This window comes from Crotalus tigris, unplaced genomic scaffold (assembly GCF_016545835.1).
Source record: "Crotalus tigris isolate CLP2741 ecotype Arizona unplaced genomic scaffold, ASM1654583v1 scf7180000021207.738513, whole genome shotgun sequence".
Lineage (NCBI taxonomy): Eukaryota > Metazoa > Chordata > Lepidosauria > Squamata > Viperidae > Crotalus > Crotalus tigris.
Window position 1 is genome coordinate 377,893 of NW_024098399.1, and position 22,297 is coordinate 400,189.

The window sequence follows — 22,297 nt, forward strand, 5'->3', positions numbered from 1 at the left end:
ATCTTCTTCAACAGCTTACCAAGTGGTCCACTGTTTCTTCAGCTTATTTATTTATTTATTTATTTATTATTATTATGCCTCCTGTTTCATGGCTTAAAGTGGTCTTGAACTGGGACTCCCTGGTCCTAGTCCAACCTCTTAGTGGATTTTTCTAAATGTTGTAGAATGAGCAACTTACAGCAACTTAACAGATCCTGCTAAATAGCCCCATTTCTGAACATAGGCCAAACGAGATGAAACTGTCAGCAGCAGGCCATTCTTCTCTTCACTAACTCGGGGCCTTCCCAAGGCTGTTAGTTAAGTTGGCTCCAGCAACAACTGCCCAGATGACAGGATCAAAAGCCAAGAAATCTAATTAAGCAGAATAATACAGGCATTATCCTGCTCTGGATAAGGCGCTGTTGCCCCGAGTGATGTTGACACACAGGTAAATTGGAGGCAGCTGATGCAGACGGAAAAAATGCCCGAACCGATCAAACTTGGCAAACTGAATGAAGGTAAGCAAGAGGACAGTGGATTTCTAAAGGTGTCCAAATCCCCTTTGTGCTAAAAATATCTGTTTCCCAGCCACCGCCCTTATTGCCACAGCCTCCTCCTCCTCCCCCCCCCGTTTGAGTAGTTAAATGAATTGGATTGCATTTTGTGGAAGGAAATTGCTAACATTAAATTTCTGGCACCCAGTTTCTGCTCCTTTGAAGAAGACATCCTTCGATGCAGCTAGTTGACAGAGATCCCACCTTCAAACTTCCATCGTCCTTGATCATTTTTTTTTTTTTTTAAAAAGGAGGTTGCTTAAAAACTGGCGATTTTCAATCCAAATCTGAGACATCCTTTAGTTACAAGCTTCTATATTTGACAGCCTTAGGCTCAAAATCACATACTGGCTTTGCATTTCCATAGAGGGGGTCTAAGTTGGCGTCAAGCCTACATTTCTTGCTACGCCCTGAGCCCAAAAGAGTTTGAGTTATCCTTCGAGAAAGCGCAGCCCTCACTCTGCTTAAGGACAGAGAAGGAAGGAAGCTCCATGCCCCTTAAGGCAAGGATGATGAGCTATAATTATTTTGACAAACGGGCTGCCATCACAAGCTAGGCCAGGGGCCTTCAAACTTGGCAACTTTAAGACTTGTGGACTTCAACTCCCAGAATTCCTCAGCCAGCCCTGGCTGGCTGAGGAATTCTGGGAATTGAAGTCCACAAGTCTTAAAGTTGCCAAGTTTGAAGGCCCCTGCACTAGGCCTTACATAGCTAAGCTTTCTCTAAAACCATCCTCAGAGGACAATAACAAGCCGTGTGTTCTTACATATCTTTTCAAGGAACAGTCAGCTCAATTTCTCTCTTTTGGGCTATTTCCCCCTCTTTACGCTGTTTCGTCTTCAGAAGCAGCTCTATGTTATTGAGTTCTCCTCATTAATGGCCGTCTGTGGAATCAGCCCATTCCACTGAAGGTCAGTGACTTTTCAGTTGATGGGCGATTTGACAAGGTAGACGATTAAGTAATGGCGTGTAAATCAGAGCTTCTCTCTTTATGCCTCATATTCACACTGCACGGGATATTGCAGTCCTGTGGTCTCATGGCTGGACGCTCCCAAATCAGATTTCAAAGCTAACACGGACTTGTCGCAAACATCTCACCAGTGACAAGCTCCCGGTCAGAGGTAGGTCAACAAAAGCAAAATGTACTTTTTCTGGAATTACGGTCTGTTAAAAGAGACATTCCAGGTGATCCTCGACTTAACAACTAGAATTGAGCCCTAAATTTCTCTTGTTAAGCGAGACAGTTGTTCAGCGAGACTGACTCCATTTTACAGCTTTCCTTGCTTGTTGTTGTTAGTTGCGAAGTCGTGTCCAGGTCTTCCTGTCCTCTACCATCTTCTGGAGTCCATTTAAGCTCACGCCTACTGCTTCAGTGACTCCATCCAGCCACCTCATTCTTTGTCGTTCCCTTTTTCCATTGCCCTCAATCTTTCCCAGCATTAGGCCCTTCTCCAGTGAGTCCTTCCTTCTCATTAGGTGGCCAAAGTACTTGAGTTTCAACTTCACGATCTGGCCTTCTAAAGAGCAGTCAGGGTTGATCTCCTCTAGGACTGACCGGTTTGATCGCCTTGCAGTCCAGGGGACTCGCAGGAGTCTTCTCCAGCACCATAGTTCAAAGGCTTCAATTCGTAGGTGCTCAACCTTTCTTATGGTCCAACTTTCATAGCCATACATTGCAACTGGGAAAACCATGGCCTTGACTATACACACTTTTGTTGGCAGGGTGATGTCTCTGCTTTTTAGTTTCCTCGCTACAGTTTGATAAATGAATCCCTGCAGTTGTTAAATGAGTAACATGGCTGTTAAATGAATCTAGCTTCCCCGTTGATTTTGCTTGTCGGAAAGTGGCAAAAGGGGATCACATGATCCCGGGACACCATAAGCGTCATAAACGTGAGAGAGCTGCCAAGCGTCTGAATTTCAATCATGTGGCCATAGGGAGGCTGCAATGGTCATAAGTGTGAAAAGCGGTCATACGTCCCTTTGTTCAGTGCTGTTATAGCTTTGAATGGCCACTAAATGAACTGTTGTAAATAGAGGAATACCTGTATTCTTCCTAAGTGTTCCCAAACCTGGGTTCTTGTAAAGCAGGGGTCCCCAACCTGTGGGCTGTGGCCCACTAGTGGGCCATGCGGGGTTTGCAACTGGGCCACGGAAACGACTGATGAGCGCCCGTGCGTGCACACGCATCCTCACTTGAGCGAGCGGTGGGCGAGTGCGCCTGGGACGTGCTCCATTTAAGTAAGCGGCAGGCGCACACAGACGCCACTCGCGCAAATGGAGCTGCACGCGCACACTTGCCAGCTATTCATGCAGAACCATCCCCTCTCCCCCCCCATGTCCACAAAGCCGGAAACGTTGGGGAACTCTGTTGTAAAGGGCAGCGGGAATGGCCTTAAAGGACACAAAGAAAAGCCAAGCGACAATTAGACATGCCGTGCTTGAGCCCGGGCCAAGAAAATAACCCGAGAAAACATCTTGGATAAACCCCTCCCTCATTCACACAGAGATGAATTGGGAAGCACATTGAGACTTGCTGGATTCTGCATAGTGGTTGTTGTCACAACAACAGCAGAAAAAAAACCTGGATGCCTGACCTATATGGAGTTGGTGTTCTTAGTCTAGTCCAGAGGTCCCCAACCTTTTGGGCACCAGGGACCGGTTATGTGGAGAAATGTTTTTCCCCAGACCAGAGAGTGTGTGGTTTGTGTGCTGCCTGCACCCCACGGATAGGGCTTTGCTTGTTTGCATGGGCCGGTTGCTGGCATGCCGTGGCCCGGTACTAATCCACGGCCCCGGGGTTGGGGACCCCTGGTCTAGTCTACCTTGTTGCTCTAACAGTTCTGGGGAATAGGTGGATCCCTTAGGCAGAAAGAAAGTCACATGCTGGGGAGGACAGCGAGAGAAACTTAGCAGTTACTGATGCCAATGTTGTAACATGGTGCAAGTTTAAAACACACAAAGGATGAAGTGACACAGACCAGAAAGCACGTAAGCTCGAGGATAGAAACACAGGGGAAGCATGAATGATTCACCAACTCACCACACCCCTTCTGTCCCAACAAGGATAAAAATAAAGCATTGTTTTTAAGATTCCGAAACGTTCTTTTAAATCATCGACATTCAAGATTTGGCAGCAAGTCATCGTAATTTCAAGATGAGGAACAGGATTTCTGCCAAACGTTTCCAGAACAATATTCTTAGCCATACTGCCTGCAAACATTTTTATACCTGTCAAAGTTTCATAAAGAAACAGACCTTAAGCTTGTTTTATGTAATGCAATACAAGTCGGAACATGGGAAGCCAAAAATTTGTTAATCTCCATGATGCAATTAGTGGTTGGCATAATTTAGCTGACTGGTGAAGGTGGAGGAGAAGAGAAAGGTAAATAAGGACTAAATAGTTTCTTACTTATTTTTGTTCTTCACCTGCTTGAAATCATTTTAAATCTGACATTTCTGTCATGTTCGTGCACATCCAGCTGATGCACAAACCTGTGTTTTATGCACTGCTCTCTGCACAATTTTTAGGTTTGCATTTTAATAACTCCAGGCCCAATCAGCAGGATTGTTATTGTGGCAGGCTTTCTAATGAAGTTCTATATTCTGGCTTTTTTTTAAGGCCCCCCCCCCCCTCACGGTGAAACAAAAGTGTTTGGGAAAAAAGATTTCTAGAAAATAACAACTAAATAATTGTGGTTTGGTAGCCATGGAATTCTACCACAAGTATCTGAGATGTGAGTAAAGAATTCTTTATCTCTACTTTCAATTATTTGTGAAAAACAATGTTTTGGGAAACAAGAGGGGCCTGATGGATTTGGAAGGACCTCAGTCTAGATGGAGCTGGTTTGAAGAGTCTGAAAAGGTGTCAGAATCAAAGCAGACTCAAAAGTTCTCTCAACCATTCAAAGGGGAAACTCCAAAACAGGATCTCTCTCTGTCTGGAGTTCTCCATATAAAAGAGGAGAATATTTAGTTACTCTCTCTTTTGCTATTTGCTTTTAGTCATGTGCTTTTGGGCAGGGAGGTGCATGGAACTTATTAAGGCTCCTTCTAGATTTTCACTGTAGTTTATAACAATATATCAGTGACAATAACAACAAATCAGACTTTAGAGCTAGAAATGCAACAGAGATGTCCCCAACAGTGTTTATTCTACAGATGCTCCATGGCTGCATGTCAAATGCCAAAGAACCGCGGTGGTGCAGTGGCTAGAATGCACTATTGCAGACTAATTCTGCCCACAGCCAGCAGTTCGATTTTCACCGGCTCAAGGTTGACTCAACCTTCCCTCCTTCCGAGGTCGGTAAAATGAAGACCCAGATCGTTGGGGGCAATAGGCTGACTCTGTAAAACCGCTTAGAGGGGGCTGGGAAGCACTGTGAAGAGGTATATCCAGTCAGTCTAAGTGTTATTGCTATTCCTCAGTATGATATCTAGAAGCTCAGAGGTGGAAGGGGTTACAGCTACTTCTTTTTCCGTTTGAGTAAGTTTAAAGCAGTGGTTCTCAACCTTTTTAATGCCGCGACCCCCAACTGGTCGTAAGTCGAGGACTACTCAACTGGTCGTAAGTCGAGGACTACTCAACTGGTGCAGCACCCTTTGCAGAATGGGACTTTTGGCGGGCTCAGCAGGGCAGAGACAGCCTGGACAATTCCTATTGGCTTTTGAAAGCCAATAGAATTAGACTCTATTCAAGAGAGTCTATTCTATTGGCTTTCAAAAGCCAATAGAATAAAAGGGAGTAGCACAGCTAAGGAAAAGGGGGAAAAAAATGGTGGACTGCGTTGTTTGGCGACCCTCGTGAAATGGTCGTTCGACCCCAAATGGGGTCCCGACCCACAGGTTGAGAACCACTGGTTTAAAGCAAGACTTCTTGTTTTGTAAAGAAGGCCAAGGAGGAACATTTTGAAATCTTTACAAGCAAGAAACGGTTGGTGGTTAGATGAAGTATCCAACATGTATGTACATGTGTAAGACCGTGCAAAAACAGTTAAACAGTGCGCATTTAAATTGCCCAAGTTCAGAATGTGCCATTCCAATTGAGAGTGTACACCATGTCTACACTTTCGGAGAGTTTCTCCATAAATTACTCACTGGAACTATAATCGAGGGAATATACTCCAAACACTGCTTTTTATTGCCATTCCTTGCAGCTCTCTCCTCTCTTATAGATCCTCTCTGTTCAAGAGCTGAGTCCTTTGCTGGGAACCTCTATTGCTTTATAACCAGAATCACTACGAAGATGCCCTTATTGGAACAAGCTCAAGTATCGTGGCAAGTTTAATAATACCATAAAACCTATCACAAAAATCAATCTGGGTAAAAAAATAACAATTCAAATCCACAGAAGGCAGCCATCTGTTCTGAGGAAAAGCGTGGGAGAGACATCACATTTATGCTCCTACACCCGTTGAAGCTCATGTGGGAGGCTTTACCTGGAGTGCTGCATAATCCTAAGGCAAGTTAAGTGGACTTTATTTGCCAAACATATATTTTAAATTCCACCCAGGAAAAAGTCCATAAAGATATAGTCACAGTATTTCTTTCTCAAGACTTAACCGAAGGAAGAGCTCCGTGTTCACGCTTAACCCTCTTTTTGGAACCTAGATGTGAGACTTAGCAACTGAGCATAAACTAATGCTTAGAAACCACCTTTCTGCTAAGCAGACTTGAAATGCAGCACTTGTCTTTTTTTTTTTTTTAAAGCCACAATGCAAACACATACTCAGCTTGTGAGTTATTACTCCATGATGTCCTTCAGACATACTACTGCCAAGCCAGGTTCCCAGACCAGTATTTTATTTTATTTTTTAGATTTCAGTTTCTATTGCATCCACTTCCTTATTCCTCCAAGATGGTTTTCTGTTTCATTTCAGGTATGAGGTATTAGCTAGCCCAGGGCTAGGCAACCTTGGCTCTTTTATGACTCGTGGACTTCAACTCCCAGAATTCCTGAGCCAGCCATGCTGAGGGGAAAGGGAGAGGTTTCCAAGCTGAGCCATGCTGGCTCAGGAATTCTGGGAGTTGAAGTCCACGAGTCATAAAAGAGCCAAGGTTGCCTAGCCCTGAGCTAGTCCATCTGATTTTCTTAGTCCTCGACGTACGTCCACAACGGAGCCCCAATTTTTTGTGGCTAAGTGAGACAGTTGTTAAGGGCGCTTTTGCCCCACTTTACGACCTTTTCTGTCACAGCTGTTAAGTTTGTAAAACGGTTGTTAAGTGAGACTGGCTTCCCCGTTGATTTGGCCGCAAACATGATTCTGGGACACTGCAATTGTCATAAATGTGAGTCAGTTGCCAAGTGGCTGGATTTCGATCACGTGACCACAGGGATGCTGCAGTGCTTGTAAGTGTGAAAAATGGCCCTATGCTCACTTTTTTTCTGCTGCCGTTGTAACTTCAAATGGTCACTAAATGAACGTTTGTAAGTCGAGGACTTCCTATATTAAGTATTTCCTCTTTCTCCTCATGAAGATGTCGAGACAAGGTGACGAGTTCAAGACCTACTTCATCTATCTGACTCCCTTTCCACGAGGCAACCCGGATGAGTGCTAGTGCGAAGACAGGTGTTAACTCCAGCCCAGGCTTAGCTAGCTTGTTCATCAGGTCTGTGTCTGCCGTATTTTATCAAATATGATCAACATGAGCCAGCAGTGTCGGCAGCAGCAGCCAAAAAAAGCTATTACAATCCTTGGTTGTATAAACAGAGGCACAGAATTCAAATCACGTGACGTATTAGTACCGCTTTATAAAGCCTTAGTAAGGAATACTGCATCCAGTTTTCGTCACCCCATTACAAAAAAGATGTTGAGGCTTCGGAAAAAGTGCAGAGAAGAGCAACTAAGATGATTAAAGGCCTAGAGCAGTGTTTCTCACCCTTGACAATTTTAAGGCATGTGGACTTCAACTCCCAGAATTCCACAGCCAGCAAAGCTGGCTGTGGAATTCTGAGAGTTGAAGTCCACATGCCTTAAAATTGTCAAGGTTGAGAAACACTGGCCTAGAGACTAAACCATATGAAGAACGGTTGCAGGATTTGGGTATGGCCAATCCTGAGGAAAGAAAGACGAGGGGTGACATGATAGCAGTATTCCAGTATTTGAGGGGCTGTCACAAAGAGGAGGAGGGGGGGTCGACTTAGTTTCCAAAGCACCAGAAGGCAGGACAAGAAGCAATGGGTGGAAACTAATCAGGGAGAGAATCAACCTGGAATTAAAGAGAAACTTCCTAATAGTGTGAACAATTAACCAGTCAAACGGTTTGCCTTCAGAAGTTGTGGGTGTTTCATCACTGGAGGCTTTCAAAAAGAGACAAGACAGCTACTTGTCTGAAATGGTATAGGGCTTCCTGCTTGAGCGGGGGGGGGGGGTTGGACTAGAAGACCTTCAAGGTCCCTTCCAGTTCTATTCTGAATTGAATTGAAATATTTTGCCAAGATGAAGAGCATAAGCCTCTTCCTTTGAACCCTGAATCCAGAATTTGTCCTCATTCAGAGACAATGTTAGAGTCCTGCCCGAAATATCCCATCAAAACCCGACATCAATCAGCTCCTCTCCCTGTTTCTGGATCACAAAATTCCCGTGGACTCTCCGTGGACTGTTCCTTTCTTGTGCTTCTAGGCAGCCAGGCCTCTTCCTTGTCTTCTCCCCCATTAGGGGGTTCAGAAGACAAAAAAAAAAAAAAAGGACCAGAAGAGAAAGGGTACTTAGGTTCCTGACTGGGGAATAACCCACCCTGCCACACCGGAGTTAAAATCCTCGATATCTCAAAATATCTTTACCAACCTGTTTTCCCGTTCAAACATTTCCTTCGTAGCTGTTCGAAGCTGTTCTAACTCTTGGGATGTTTTCTGCCTTAACTGTTCCAGTTCCGCGTGCAGTTTGTTTTCGTACTCCGTTTTGTAGTGATCCCTTAGAAATAATTTTTGAAAACGTTCAGACAAAACGCGTCGTCAAAATGCACGGATCAGCCTTTCTGCCTTGGATAAAAACTTGCCGAATGGTTAAGAGATGTTTGTTTTTTTTCTTGGTTTTATTGTTTGTGATTTTATCGCTGGTTTCCCCCCCCCCCAACCCGGGGTTGTGTTCTGCAAGACAGGCAGCCATATAAATCTTGTTAAGCAAATAAATGAATAAATAGATGTGTTTTGCTTCTCTTCTTTCTGAAATGATGTCAGCAGGCTGGGTTTAAGATTCATTAAAATGGCAGAACTTAACAGTTTCCTTAGGAACCCTCCCCCACACTTCTTTCTAGATTGTTACAAACTGAACCATTACTATTAGTACTTAAATTCCACACACACACACTCCTCAGATAAATGAGTATTAAGGCTGATAGCATTACTTAACACTGTAGACCGGTGGTTCTCAACTTTTTTAATGCCACGACCCCCAACCGATCGTAAGTCAAAGACTACTCAACCGGTCGTAAGTCAAGGACTACTCAACTGGTGCAGCACCGTTTGCGGAATGGGACTTTTGGCGGGCTCAGCAGGGCAGAGACAGCCTGGACAATTCCTATTGGCTTTTGAAAGAGTCTATTCTATTGGCTTTCAAAAGCCAATAGAATAAAAGGGAGTAGCGCAGCTAAGGAAAAGGAGAAAAAAATGGCGGACTGCGTTGTTTGGCGACCCCCATGAAATGGTCGTTCGACCCCAAATGGGGTCCCGACCCACAGGTTGAGAACCACTGCTGTAGATAATCTTATAATGGTTCACTACCACTGAAGTAATCACGGGACCAGTGCATTGTAAAACTGTATTTTTTAAAATCAGGTTGGGCTACTTCATCCACTTTTTACGACACAACAGCAAATTACCTTAGATAATAAGTTCCAATTTAATTAACAGGCTTAATCCCTGCATATGTGCTTCTCTAGCAATAACAGAAAAACAGTGATTACATCAGCCAGTTCTTTTATATAAAAAAGGAAAGCCAAGGGAAACCCAATCAGAAACTAATTCTAATTTACACATCTCCATTATTTCTGAATAATCGAACGTGGCCATTGTTTTCTCTTACTCAAGTTTTCCCAACCTCATGTAGGTGGGTCACCGTGACCCACCGAGTCGTAAGAGTTACAGCCCCAAACTTTTGGGTGCACAGAAGCTAGCAAAGATTCTTCGGAAATCATTCCGATGGAACCTCAAAGTGTTTTTTTTTTTCAAAAGGCAAACTGGACTTCATTTTTTCCTTGAGGAGGAAGAACAAAACATTTCATTTCTCATCCAAGATATTTCATCAGTTGTGATGGGGGAGGGATGGAAGAATAGGTAATGATGATTCCTCTCCCCACCCCCCCATCACAACTGATGGTGTTCTTTTGTTCTTCTTCTGCAAGGAAAAAAATGAAGTCCGGTTGCCTTTTCAAAAAAAAAAAAAAAAAACACTTTTAAGACAACTATCACCTGGTTGACCAAGAATCTCCACAGACATTCTGAGGGAAGCATCTCTCGGTGCTGAAAGGATGAATAAAACTGCCTACCTGGATGTGACGTATTTCTCATACATTTCTTCTCTGGCTTTTTTGGTGTCTTCTAGCTGCAGGTGAAGCCGTTCAAGGCGGTCTTCTTCGTGAGCACAACGTACGCTGAGCTCCATGTTCTGTCGGTTGAGGTAGTCCTTGTCCTTTTGCAGCAAAGTCACGGACTGTTGCAACGTGGTAGCCTTTTCATTAAAAAAAGCAGCAAAAATACCACAAATCAGATATCCTGTCCCCCTAAACCAGTAGCAGGTTGTTGTTATTTATTTATTTTTTAAATGCAGTTGGGTTGTTTTGAGTTTAAAATGCAGCTGATGTGAAAGTTACTATTTATTCTGGATACAGCATGGTGCCGAAGGCAATAATTCAGACATGTCAAACACAAGGCCCAGGAGCCAGATGCAGCCAGCAAAGCCATTCTGGAAACAGTGACGGAACGGCCCCCTCTGCCTTGGCCCTGCCCCAGGCCAGCCGGGAACCAATGTACAATTTTGTGGTGGCCCTCTATGCTGAAACGCATTCAGTCTTAGCTCCATAACCACCACCACCCCGCATGGCCTGAGAGGAACAGTGAGGCTCCTCCAGTGGACCATGCCTCGGTACTTGCCCTGGTCCCACCCCATTCTGACAGAGACCCTCAGATCTGTCCCACTCCTGCCCAGGCCCCCACAGGCACCCTTGAAGCGAATGATGTAGAGCTGGTCACGCCCACCCAGTAGGCCACACCTACTCCATCCACGCCCACCCAGTAGGCCGCACCCAACCTGGCCACACCCACCCGGCCCTCCAGGGGCAACCGCAATGCTGATGCGGCCCTCAATGAAATTGAGTTTGACACCCCTGCAATAATTGGAACATGAAGTTTACACTATCAGCCTGTCCTACTAACTGCCCCATTTTAATCTGAACTGACATCATGGCCTAATTGTGACTGTTGCTCAGTAAAGGCCCTGCAACTCCAAGATTTGGAAACTCAGAATTATACTCAGAAACCTAGAACTAAGGAGAAACTTCCTGGCAGTTAGAACAATTAATCAGTGGAACAACCTGCCTCCAGAAGTGGTAAATGCTCCAACACTGGAAGTTTTTAAGAAGTGACCGGACAGCCATTTGTCCGAAATGGTATAGGGTTTCCTGCCTGAGCAGGGGGTTGGACTAGATGACCTCCAAGGTACCTTCCACTACTACTACTACTACTACTACTACTACTACTTCTTCTTCTTCTTCTTCTTCTTCTTCTTCTTCTTCTTCTTCTTCTTCTTCTTCTTCTTCTTCTTCTTCTTCTTCTTCTTCTTCTTCTTCTTCTTCCTTCCTCCTCCTCCTCCTCCTCCTCCTCCTCCTCCTCCTCCTCCTCCTCATCCTCCTCCTCCTCCTCCTCCTCTTCTTCTTCTTCTTCTTCTTCTTCTTCTTCTTCTTCTTCTTCTTCTTCTTCTTCTTCTGATTATACTTGATGCATGGTTGAAGGGAGCCCAAAGAATTATTACACAACACTGGGAGGCTACGTCTGCATGTGATATGCAGCTGTGACTTGGCCACATCTAAATTAGATTCTTTATTTTATCAACAGGGGAAGAAATCATGTCAAATTTGGATGACTTACTAGTTTTATGATGCAGGTTTTCAGGTAATTATTTTTCCTTTCCTTTACAGGTGGACCTAATCACTCTTTTAATTCCATACTCAGATGATTAGGAACATAGGATTGACATCTATGAAAGGTATAATCCTTTTCACTACTAGTAGGAGTGCTATTATTTTTTCTACCAAAACAAAAGTTGAGACAGATGCTTGGTATATCAAAGAGGGAACCAATATTGATTAATGCCAAGATGGGATAATCAGCAGGTGAGTCAGCTTTCATTAGAGCTTTAAGAGGAAAGAGATGGACAGAGAGGGGAGGGGGGGCTTGACAAATTCCAAATATGACAAGCACAGCCTTCTAGGGAGAGCTAACCACATGCATGTCTCCAGGTTATACAGGACTTACAATCCTCGACTTACGATCGCAACTGAGTCCAAAATTTCTGTTGCTAAGTGAGTTTTGCCCCATTTAACCATCTCTCCGGCCACGGTTGTTAAGTAAATCACTGCAGTTGTTATGTTAGTAAGTGAATCTGGCTTACTCATTGACTTCACTTGTCAGAAGGTAGCAAAAGGGGATCACAACCCCAGGACACCGCAACCATCCTAAACCTGAGTCAGTTGCCAAGTGTCTGAATGTTGATCACGTTGAGGACTACCTGTCATTGGCTACTTCATTGGCCCAACTCAAGCCTACTTGCTGGATTATGGGCAAATGAAGTAGCCAATGAGTGTGGATTACGGGCAAATGAAGTAGCAATGACAGGTTCTTATGTGAAATCACCTATCGATAGAAATAAAGGGCAAGAATTCTTGGGACGGGTAAAACAGCCTGACAAATCTAGGATGTCTTGTACTCTAAAGCAGTGGTTCTTAACCTTTTTGAAAGAATCGCCCCCTTGAGCCAACGAGGAAGTTATCATCGCCCCCCTCCCCCAACATAACCTCTCAATCACAACATAGGAAACAATTCTTCAATTTATGCAAACGCTTTTTTTGTTTTCTTTAAAATTGTCATCAGGACATATCGATGCAAATAATTTATTTCCACTCTTTTTCCCATATCTCCCATATTCTGGCCAATGGCGTGCCACTGTATGGGTAGAGGCTGCTGCGCAACGCGCATGAAGATAAGCGATGCGTATTCACATATGTACGGTGTTCTGTACTGAAGCTAGCTGGAGGAACCTTTGAAAACACAATTCAATCCACTAATAGCGAGCAATCTGATGTTTTTGCACGACAGATATACAGCCATTCACTGTACGAAAAAGTCTCAAAAGTGTCCCCAAAACTTCTTGCTCCATCGCCCCCTTTTCGTTCCTTTGCCCCCGTGTCGCCCCCTGAAAAATGAAATCGCCCCCTGGGGGGCAATATCGCCCAGGTTAAGTACCACTGCTCTAAAGAAACAAACAAACAAACAAACAAACAAACAAACTCACACAAAGCTGTAGTCTAATGCTGTGACTAAAGTGATGAGAATGAGTTGGGTAAAAGCTAACAAGGAGAGGAACATAGCAAAAAAAGGCCAGACAACAAGATTTTCTCAGCCAGGAGACAAAATTAAACAGCTTGGAAATGCCCATACCAAAACCAGAATTTTTTAAAAATGCAAATATTCCTCTTGTATTTTATTTCAGAATTTATCAACAACTACAAAACCTATTCTATTCTATTCTATTCTATTCTATTCTATTCTATTCTATTCTATTCTATTCTATTCCATTCCATTCCATTCCATTCCATTCTTATTCTGCATTCTAAACCTGAATTTTGATCACGTGACCCAGGGCCGCAACAGTCACAAGTGTGAAAAACTGCCCCAAGTTGCTTTTTTTCAATGCTTTTGTAACTTTGAACTAAATGCACGGTTGTTAAGTCGAGGATTACCTTTACTCTGAAATACAGCTGTAATAAACAATCTGCACGGGTGTTTTTTTTTTTTTTAAATACATAAATAAAAATCTTCTGGAGCCGCCTTCGGTGTTGTTTTCAGTGAACATTGAAAGGGATACTTGATGAGCTCTGAACATCTCACCTCTTTGGATATGTCGTTCCTTTCGGCAGTTACGGCCTTGTGAGAAACTTCCAATATTTCATATTTTCTTCGGAGCTCTGAAAATTCATGTTCGAAAGTATCACGCTCACTGTTGGGAGGAAACATACGACTGCATCATTAGAACTGCAGAATCTCAGCTTTCAGATTTCTAGCTCTTGTGCCATTACCTCTTCTGTGCAAATTTAACACTCGCTGCTTTTCAGTTGTTATCAACGGAGGAATTATTAGGAGAATCACCTCTGTTCGGCCCTAGGACCACACCCAAATTTGCTCTACTGACAGGACTTGGGTTTTTTTCAAAATACATTCTGAAAAACCTGAACTAGCCACAACCAAGAGGACAAGATTTGCCAAGACCGTCCACACCACAGCTATTTTAGACTCTTTGTTTCAACATAATTTCACGATGATCCTATCTGTGCTCCTTGCAAACCTACATCGAAACACAGAGGGCAAATTTCCCATTGACCCGCTCATTGTCACAAGAGAAGGTTCCAGCATGAATTAAGCAACTCTTCAAACGCCCAATGCTTTGATTTAAAAGACAAGAATAAATCTTACAGGAAAAATAAAGGAAGTAGACAATTATGGAGCTCAACCCATCTTGCACTGGAAATTCCCTCTGATTACATTGTCAGCTGGTGACTCTGATTAAAAGCCGCTAAGAAAAGGAAGACCGTGAGGGAAAATATTCCATTATTCAGCAACCTATAACTAAGTACCTGTGAGGTCTTTTAAACCATAACTGCAGAGAAGAGCAACAAAGATGATTAGGGGACTGAAGGCTAAAACAGTTAAAAACTGAAGAACAGTTGCAGGAATTGGGTATGTCTAGTTCAGGGATAGACAACCTTGGCTCTTTTATGACTTGTGGACTTCAACTCCCAGAATTCCTGAGCCAGCCACGCTGAGGGGAAAGGGAGAGGTTTCCAAGTTGAGCCATGCCGGCTCTGGAATTCTGGGAGTTGAAGTCCACGAGTCATAAAGCAGCCTAGGCCTAGGCCAGAAGGTAGGCAACCTTGGCTCTTTTATGACTCGTGGACTTCAACTCCCAGAATTCCTGAGCCAGGCATGCTGAGGGGAAAGGGAGAGGTTGCCATGCTGGCTCAGGAATTCTGGGAGTTGAAGTCCACGAGTCATAAAAGAGCCAAGGTTGCCTACTCCTGGTCTAGTTTAATGAAAAGAAGGTCGAGGGGGTGACATGATAGCAGTGTTGCAATATCTCAGGGGTTGCCCCAAAGAAGAGGAAGTCAAAGCAATTCTCCAAAGTGCCCGAAGGCAGGACAAGAAGCAACAGATGGAAACTAATCAAGGAGAGAAGCAACCTAAAATTTCTTGACAGCGAGAACAATGAATTAGTGGAACGACTTGCCTCCAGAATTTGTGGGTGCTCCAACCCTGGAGGTTTTTAAGAAGAGATTGGACAACCATTTGTCTGAAACAGTATAGTGTTTCGTGCCTGAGCAGAGGGTTGGACTAGAAGACCTCCAAGGTCTCTTCCAATTGTGTTGTTTTGTTATCAGACAAATCAAGTAATTTTCCAGTTTTGATGTGTGAAAAGATAGATGCTTGGTCAAATAAAGTTAAGACAGTTTGGACCTTAAAAGGGAAAAAAGGTATGAATACAGGACTATCGGACGCCACAGAGAGCTTGGAAGTTCTTGTCTACGAGTGGTGATAAAACTTACCTTTTAATTTTATCATAGTTCTCCTGTCTGTAGTCACCTTGCTGAATCATTTGTTTTGTATCAGCTAGTTCAATGGTTAAGCGCTGACATCGCACTTCAGCCTCTGACCGGTTTTTTCTTTCCATTTCATAACTCTGGAGGGGAAATAAAAGACCTTTATATTTAAAGCTCAAAATTGTTTTTTTTTAAAAAGAGACATTTGTTTTGCTTTATTCTTGGGAGAACTGGGAAATAAACACGAACCTAAAACCTTTCTCATCTTTGCCGTAGAAAAGAATGTGTGTAAACACCTGATTAGCGTGTTTAAAGCAAGCAAATTAGCACCTAGAACAGTGATGGCGAACCTTTTAGAGACCAAGTACCCAAACTGCAACCCAAAACTTATTTATCTCCGGGTGACAGTTGGGCATGGCCCAGTGGGTGGGCGTGGCTGTGGTGGTCATGGCAGATTGGGTGGGTGTGGCCAAGGTGGTCGTGATCACCTCGATGTTGCTTGTGGGGAGGGACACCTGTGGGGGCCGGGGGAGATTCAGGGGGTTTCTGGCAGGTGGGATGGTGGGCAAGAGGCTCGTCTTGCGGGGTGAGGTGAGGCAGGACGGGGGTGCCATTGTCACAGGGCAAGGTGAGACAAAACAGGTCGGGGCAGCTGCTGCCTGACACCATCAGCCCCTGCACATAGATGCCAGCAAACGCATGGGTGCTGGGATGCATCTGGCCATGTGGGACCTCAGTGAGTTAGCAGGCGGACGGTTGAAGACGGACGGTTGCCATCTCCGGGGAATGGTATGCATGCCCACAGAGGGGGCTCTGAGTGCCGTCTCTGGCACGCGTGCCATAGGTTCGCCACCACTGACCTAGAAGCAAAGGAGGCTATTTTAAGGCCAGCGAGAAAGAGCTTTCAACCCTACAGAAGGCAACTTCAGCGCCATGAAGAGCTCTTCCTTTAGTTAGATCTGAAGATAACATGGAACTCATTTTATTTCAGTCACTGACCAGTCTAGAATAACGTAGCAGAAGAATATTAATCAAATACGATTATTGAGAAATAATAGGGTTAAAGCACAGCGAGTCCAATAAAGATTAAAAATATAATAAAAATCAAACCTTGCCAGTTATTAGATAGAATTTGGAGACATTTTATGAGAGTCCATCGCTCTGATTAGCTAGATGGAGATTCCTTGGCAATGGGAAACCAAATTCAGGCTGGCCTTGACAGCATCTACTTAGCTTGACCTTCATTCAGGAGAGTTAAAATGGATGGCACTGAATTATTCCCAAGAGTTCCCACAATGGGAGTCTTTTACTTTACACTTAATCCTCTTGTAATGCATCTTCTTACATGCTGTCCAAATCACCCTCTCTGTATGTCAGTGGGAGAGATCCAAGGTCCTTTTTCAGGAGGCAAGTGGCCTTTCTTGTTTTGCTTTGAAGACCTTTCACTTCTCATCCAAGAAGCTTCTTCAGCTCTGATCGGATGGTGGGGAATGGAAGGATTTATAAACTTTGCAGACAGCTGGTCATTTGCATTCTTCAATTTGAGATGCAGACACCACAGACTCACCCCAACAGCCTGCATGCCTGTCTTCAACAGTGAAGTGACACAGGCAGCCAAGAAGGCTCCACACACATTTGCGCTATTCAGGTGAGCCTGAGGACACAGATAAACCCCCAAATGGCCTCAACGACTCTCTAAAAGAAGGCAAATGACCAGCAGTCTGCAAGGAACATAAATCCTTCTATTCCCCACCATCCCGTCAGAGCTGAAGAAACTTCTTGGATGAGAAGCGAAATGTTTCCAAAGAAAAACAAGGAAGTCCATTTGCCTCCTGAAAAGTACCTTGGGACAACCACAACCTGGATGACTGAGAATTTCCATAGAAAATGGGAAAGACATGAATCTTCCCACTGACCTGTGATGACCTATGTTCGTTCAGCAAAGAGAAAAAACTATTAGGAAATTTGTACTGTACTGCCAAGCTTCTTTATTACAGCAGATCAAGTTATTTTAGAAGGACAAGACAAATGTTTAGCATTTAGCAATGGGAAGCACCCTGTTTCTTCCTAATGTGGTCTAGGATCCTCCTTCAGTTTCAAATTCTGGCCTCTTAATAAGCACTTGGAGCGATTATTAAAAACTGCACATAAGCTTTTTCCAAAGCAGCAGCAGCAGCAGTCCTAAGTACATTATCAGCAAAATATATGCAGCAAAAGGCATGGAAACACCTAGCAGGTATTTATAACAATTAAAGCTATTTCAAGTTTGTTAAGAATTAAATGCCAGATTCTTTCTCAGCAAGAGTGCCAAAATTTTTAGACTCCTGTTAGGGAGCTGAGTTTTTCTTCCAGCTATGGATGGGGCTAAAGACCTGTGATGTCCCCCCCCCCCGCCCCCCAAAAATAAAAAAGTCAGCGAAAGAAGCCAAGTTAAGTGAAAGCACACTTGAGGTAACGCCAGGATGTTCATGGAATTGCTCAGAATCAAGAGCAATTCCATGAACATCCTGGCAAGAGGCCCGATGGTGGAAGGCCTGTCCTTTGGCTAAAAACCAAAATAGTTTAAATGCTTTGTGGACAGGGGGGGGGGGTGATGCTCACCTTCACCTACAATCCTCTTTAATTTCTAGACTCAAGAAGATTCTCTCTCCGGACTCTAGGAACCGTGCAACCAATGAGGAGATACTGACCCCAAGTGGCCAAAGAAGACAAAGAGACCCACGGAAGAATTTCAGCACCGTTGTCCCAAAAGCGCTTTGTTCAAATGGGGCCTCCCCACAGACGAAATCCAAAATCTCAGCCGCCGTTTCAAAAGGCAGCTTCTACGTTTAAGGGGGAAAAAAAAATCTCACTTTCTCAAGTTTGCATTTTTCTTCCTCGGGTCAATGGAATGAAAACGGGGAGGAAGCTGTGAGCAACTTGACAGTTCTTTCTTGGTTCGAACTGGAGGTGACATGGGAGTGTGAGACACAGAGAGGAGCTGGCCAGCAAAGAAACAGCCACAAAAACCACTATCGCGGCTACCATCTTGTTTTTTTTTTAAACCACACCTTGTTCCCCCCCCACCCCCTTAGAAGGAATCCCAAAGTTTCAATACATTCCCAGGACTGCAGCCAAAAAAAAAAAAGGGGGGGAGCTCCTCAGCTTAAACATGGCCCCACAAATCATTTCAGTGGGCTCAATGACCCATTAGGAAAGAAGACATTGAGGTGTGTGCCGAGCGCAGCAGCTTCCCAATGTGGCCTTGAAGGGAAAGAGGAAATACAGACCTCTAACAAGTTCTTCAGCTGAGACTTGTACTCGTTCAGTTCTTCCCAGGCTGCCTTCTTCTTGGCCTGCAGTTCACCGATCTCGTTTTTTAAAGGATGCACCGCTTCGTAGAATCTAATCTGGAGGCGCAAAAGGCGTTGCACAGCATTATCTTTCGAAGGAAGATTCTATTCTATTCTGTTCTGTTCTATTCTGTGCTGTTCCATTCCGTTCGGTTCTGCATTCTGTTCTATTGTATTCTATTCTGCATTCTATTTTATTCTATTCTGCATTCTGTTCTATTCTATTCTATTCTGCATTCTGTTCTGTTCTATTCTATTCTGCATTCTCTTCTGTTCTATTCTATTCTGCATTCTGCTCTATTCTATTCTATATTCTGCTCTATTCTATTCTGCATTCTATTCTGTTCTGTTCTGCTCTGTTCTATTCTATTCTGCATTCTGTTCTATTCTATTCTGCATTCTATTCTGTTCTGTTCTGCTCTGTTCTATTCTATTCTGCATTCTGTTCTATTCTATTCTATTTTGCATTCTATTCTTCCATTCCATTCCATTCGATTCTTTTTTACTTGGTTTGTTCTATTCAAGCACTTACAGACACGTATTCATGAATAGAAAGTTCATCTTCCGGAAGAGATTTGAGTTTGGTGTAATATTCTTCGCTCAATTCAAGGTCACGTAGGCTACGACGTATATCTCCAGCGCGCTCTCGTAATTGATGATTGTTCTTTTCTAGTTGCTTTTGGCGCAATAAGATGGTTTCCATTTCCTGTTTCATTAGTTCTTGATGTTTTCTAGGAAAAGAAATGCTCGTGACTTACCTAAGTAAATTTATCCTATAAGACAGCAACATTAATTCTTCTGAACTGAACAAAAATCTACTCCCATTCATAGAACCATTACTTTAATGATATTTAAATAACACACAACACACAAACCGTAACTGTTTATGCTGTTTTATCAAGATGGAAAACATACGTAGTCTTTATAAAAAAAAAAAGCCAAGCATGATTCAAAAATTCAGTGCTAATATTTTCATCATAGTTGAAAGTATGGTGCCTGAGTTTCAGTCCAACAAGGCTACAATTCCTACAAAATAGAAATGTGCAATATAATCTTATCTTATGCATGCATTTAGAAGACCTAGGAGCAGACCCTATTTCTCAATTGTCATGACTTGAATGCAGTGCTTACACTCTTTTGAAAATCACTGCCACATAAAAACAACACAAGTTCCATTCTCATGGAACATGCTTAATTTCCAACACACTACTATTCTGCACTATAATATGGCTACATCTTAAGATCAACTCATTGTCTGAAGAGCTAAGAAACTGAACACCTGGAATACTTCTGAAAAACACCAAAGGATCTTTTAATTCACCTTTCCTTCTCCTCCTCCTCCTCCTCCTCTTCAGACATAGCAATAACCGTGCATTCCTTCTTTGCCCAAGAAAGCAATGGGCAGTTTGTCCATAACTGGAAAACTAGAATTTGGAAGCTAACCCTGGGTTCCGAGCCTAGTTGTTTGGGATGAAACAAATCGCAGCTGTCTAGCCTGGGAATACGTTTTGCCCAAACGAGAAAACAGAGAAGCCCAAAAATCTTCAGAATAGCAAAAGAGGGAGCATACCCTTTCCCACCCCAGCCAGGGCTCTGAATGTGGTTTTCATTCAAAGATCTGGAATGCAAGTATGGACAGACTTGAACACTGGGCACTATCTAACAAAATGAAATTCAATGGTGAAAAAAACAAGGTTCTACATTTAGGCAAGAAAAACCAAATGTACAGGTATAGTATAGGGGGTACCTTGCTCAATAGTAGTAACTGTGAGAAGGATCTCGGAGTCCTAGCAGACAATCACTTAAATAAGAGCCAGCAGTGTGTTGCAGCTGCCAAAAAAGCCAACACAGTGCTGGGCTGCATTAACAGAGGGACAGAATCAAGATCACATGAAGTATTAATACCACTCTACAATGCCTTGGTAAGGCCACACTTGGAATACTGCATCCAGTTTTGGTAACCACGATGTAAAAAAGATGTTGAGACTCTAGAAAGAGTACAGAGAAGAGCAACAAAGATAATCAGGGGACTAGAGGCTAAAACATACAAGGAATGATTGCTGGAATTGGGTATGTCCAGTCTAATGAAGAGAAGGACGAGGGGGGACATGATAGCAGTCTTCCAGTAACTCAGGGGCTGCCCCAAAGAAGACCCCTATTCTCCAAGGCGCCTGAAGGCAGGACAAGAAGCAATGGATGGAAACTAACCAAGGAGAGAAGCAACCTAGAACTGAGAAGAAACTTCCTGACAGTTAGAACAATTAATTGGTGGAACAACCTGCCTCTAGAAGCTGTGAATGCTCCAACACTGGAAGTTTTTAAGAGGAGACTGGACAGCCATTTGTCTGAAAAGGTATAGGGTTTCCTGCCTGAGCAGAGGGTTGGATTAGATGACCTCCAAGATCCCTTCCAACTTTATTATTATTATTATTAACATAAAAACCAGAACAGTCTAGTTTTGATTTAACTCCTGCTTCTAAATTTGATATCTTCACTTTCATACCTAGCATCTTCTTGCTGTAATGCCAGCTGGTTATCTAGCCGTAAAGACAGCAGTTGTTTCTCATGGACTGCATCATTAAGCTTCTCTTCTAGTTCTTCAATCTAAAGCAATAATTTGACGAAGAAAAGAAACAGTGATCAAAGTGAGCCCAATTCAGATTTGTGCAAGGAAATCGAGAGAAGATACAGAGGTTACTATAATTCCCAACACAAGCATTGCAATTCTGAATGTTACAATTCTTAACATTAACACCCTTTGCTTAACGTTAGAACCATCATTAAAAAGGCAGAGCAAAGAATGTGCTTCCTGTATCAACTGAGGAAGCTCAGACTGCCCCAGGAGATGTTGATACAATTTTACAGAGGGATTATTGAGTTTGTAATGTGTTCTTCTATAACTGTCTGGTTTGGTGCAGCAACCAAGTAGGACAGGTACAGACTCCAATGGATAGTTAAGACTTCAGAAAGAACAATTGCCACCAGCCTGGCTTCCATAGAAGACCTGTATATTGCTTGGGTCAGAAGAAGGGCTGAGAAGGTATCTATACACCCCTCACATCCTGGACATAAACTATTTCAACTCCTCCCCTCGGGGTGGTACCATAGGCACTCCAGGCCCAAACAACTAGACCATGGGTCGGCAACCTGCGGCTCCAGAGCCGCATGTGGCTCTTTGAGCCTTCTGCGGCTCCCAGCCTCCTCCGCCATTTGCAGAGAGAGAGACAGAGACAGAGACAGAGAGAGGCACTTGCGCTTCCCTTCTCTCTCTCTCTCTCTCTCTCTCTCTCTCTCTCTCTCTCTGTGTTTGTAAAAAACAGAGTGGCCTCACGCTGTTCTCGGACAAGCTGACAAGCTTATTGGGCGGGGCTCCTGCGTTTGCTGTGTCTCAGCAGGAAGCAGGAAGCAGCAGGAAGCAGCAGCTCTCTCTCCCTCACACACACACCCACACACCCACACACTGAGTGGGGGAAGAGGACTGGCAGACCAAGGGCAGGAGAGAGCCAGCACAATAAGAATGTGTGTCAACTTGTCAGAGAACAGCGTGAGGCCAGCTGGCCAGGTGAGCAGAAGATCAGAGAGAGGGAGAGAGAGGGGGGGAGAGAGGGAGGGAGACAAAGAGAGGG

General features: G+C 43.7%; 1 protein-coding gene across 2 annotated transcripts in view; it reads right to left on the bottom strand.

Moving 5' to 3' along the window:
• The window catches only part of PIBF1 (progesterone immunomodulatory binding factor 1), a 99,549-nt gene that overhangs the window by 74,220 nt on the left and 3,032 nt on the right, over positions 1-22,297 (bottom strand). Inside the window, exons 3-9 of one of the 2 annotated variants that reach the window (XM_039369724.1) lie at positions 21,175-21,275; positions 19,204-19,402; positions 18,609-18,728; positions 15,346-15,479; positions 13,637-13,745; positions 10,021-10,202; positions 8,322-8,447 (exon numbers count right to left, since the gene is read on the bottom strand). In XM_039369724.1, the coding sequence (XP_039225658.1) occupies positions 8,322-8,447; positions 10,021-10,202; positions 13,637-13,745; positions 15,346-15,479; positions 18,609-18,728; positions 19,204-19,402; positions 21,175-21,275 (971 nt within the window). The remainder of the gene's footprint in view (positions 1-8,321; positions 8,448-10,020; positions 10,203-13,636; positions 13,746-15,345; positions 15,480-18,608; positions 18,729-19,203; positions 19,403-21,174; positions 21,276-22,297) is intronic. The other variant, XM_039369725.1, reaches the window with a different exon arrangement.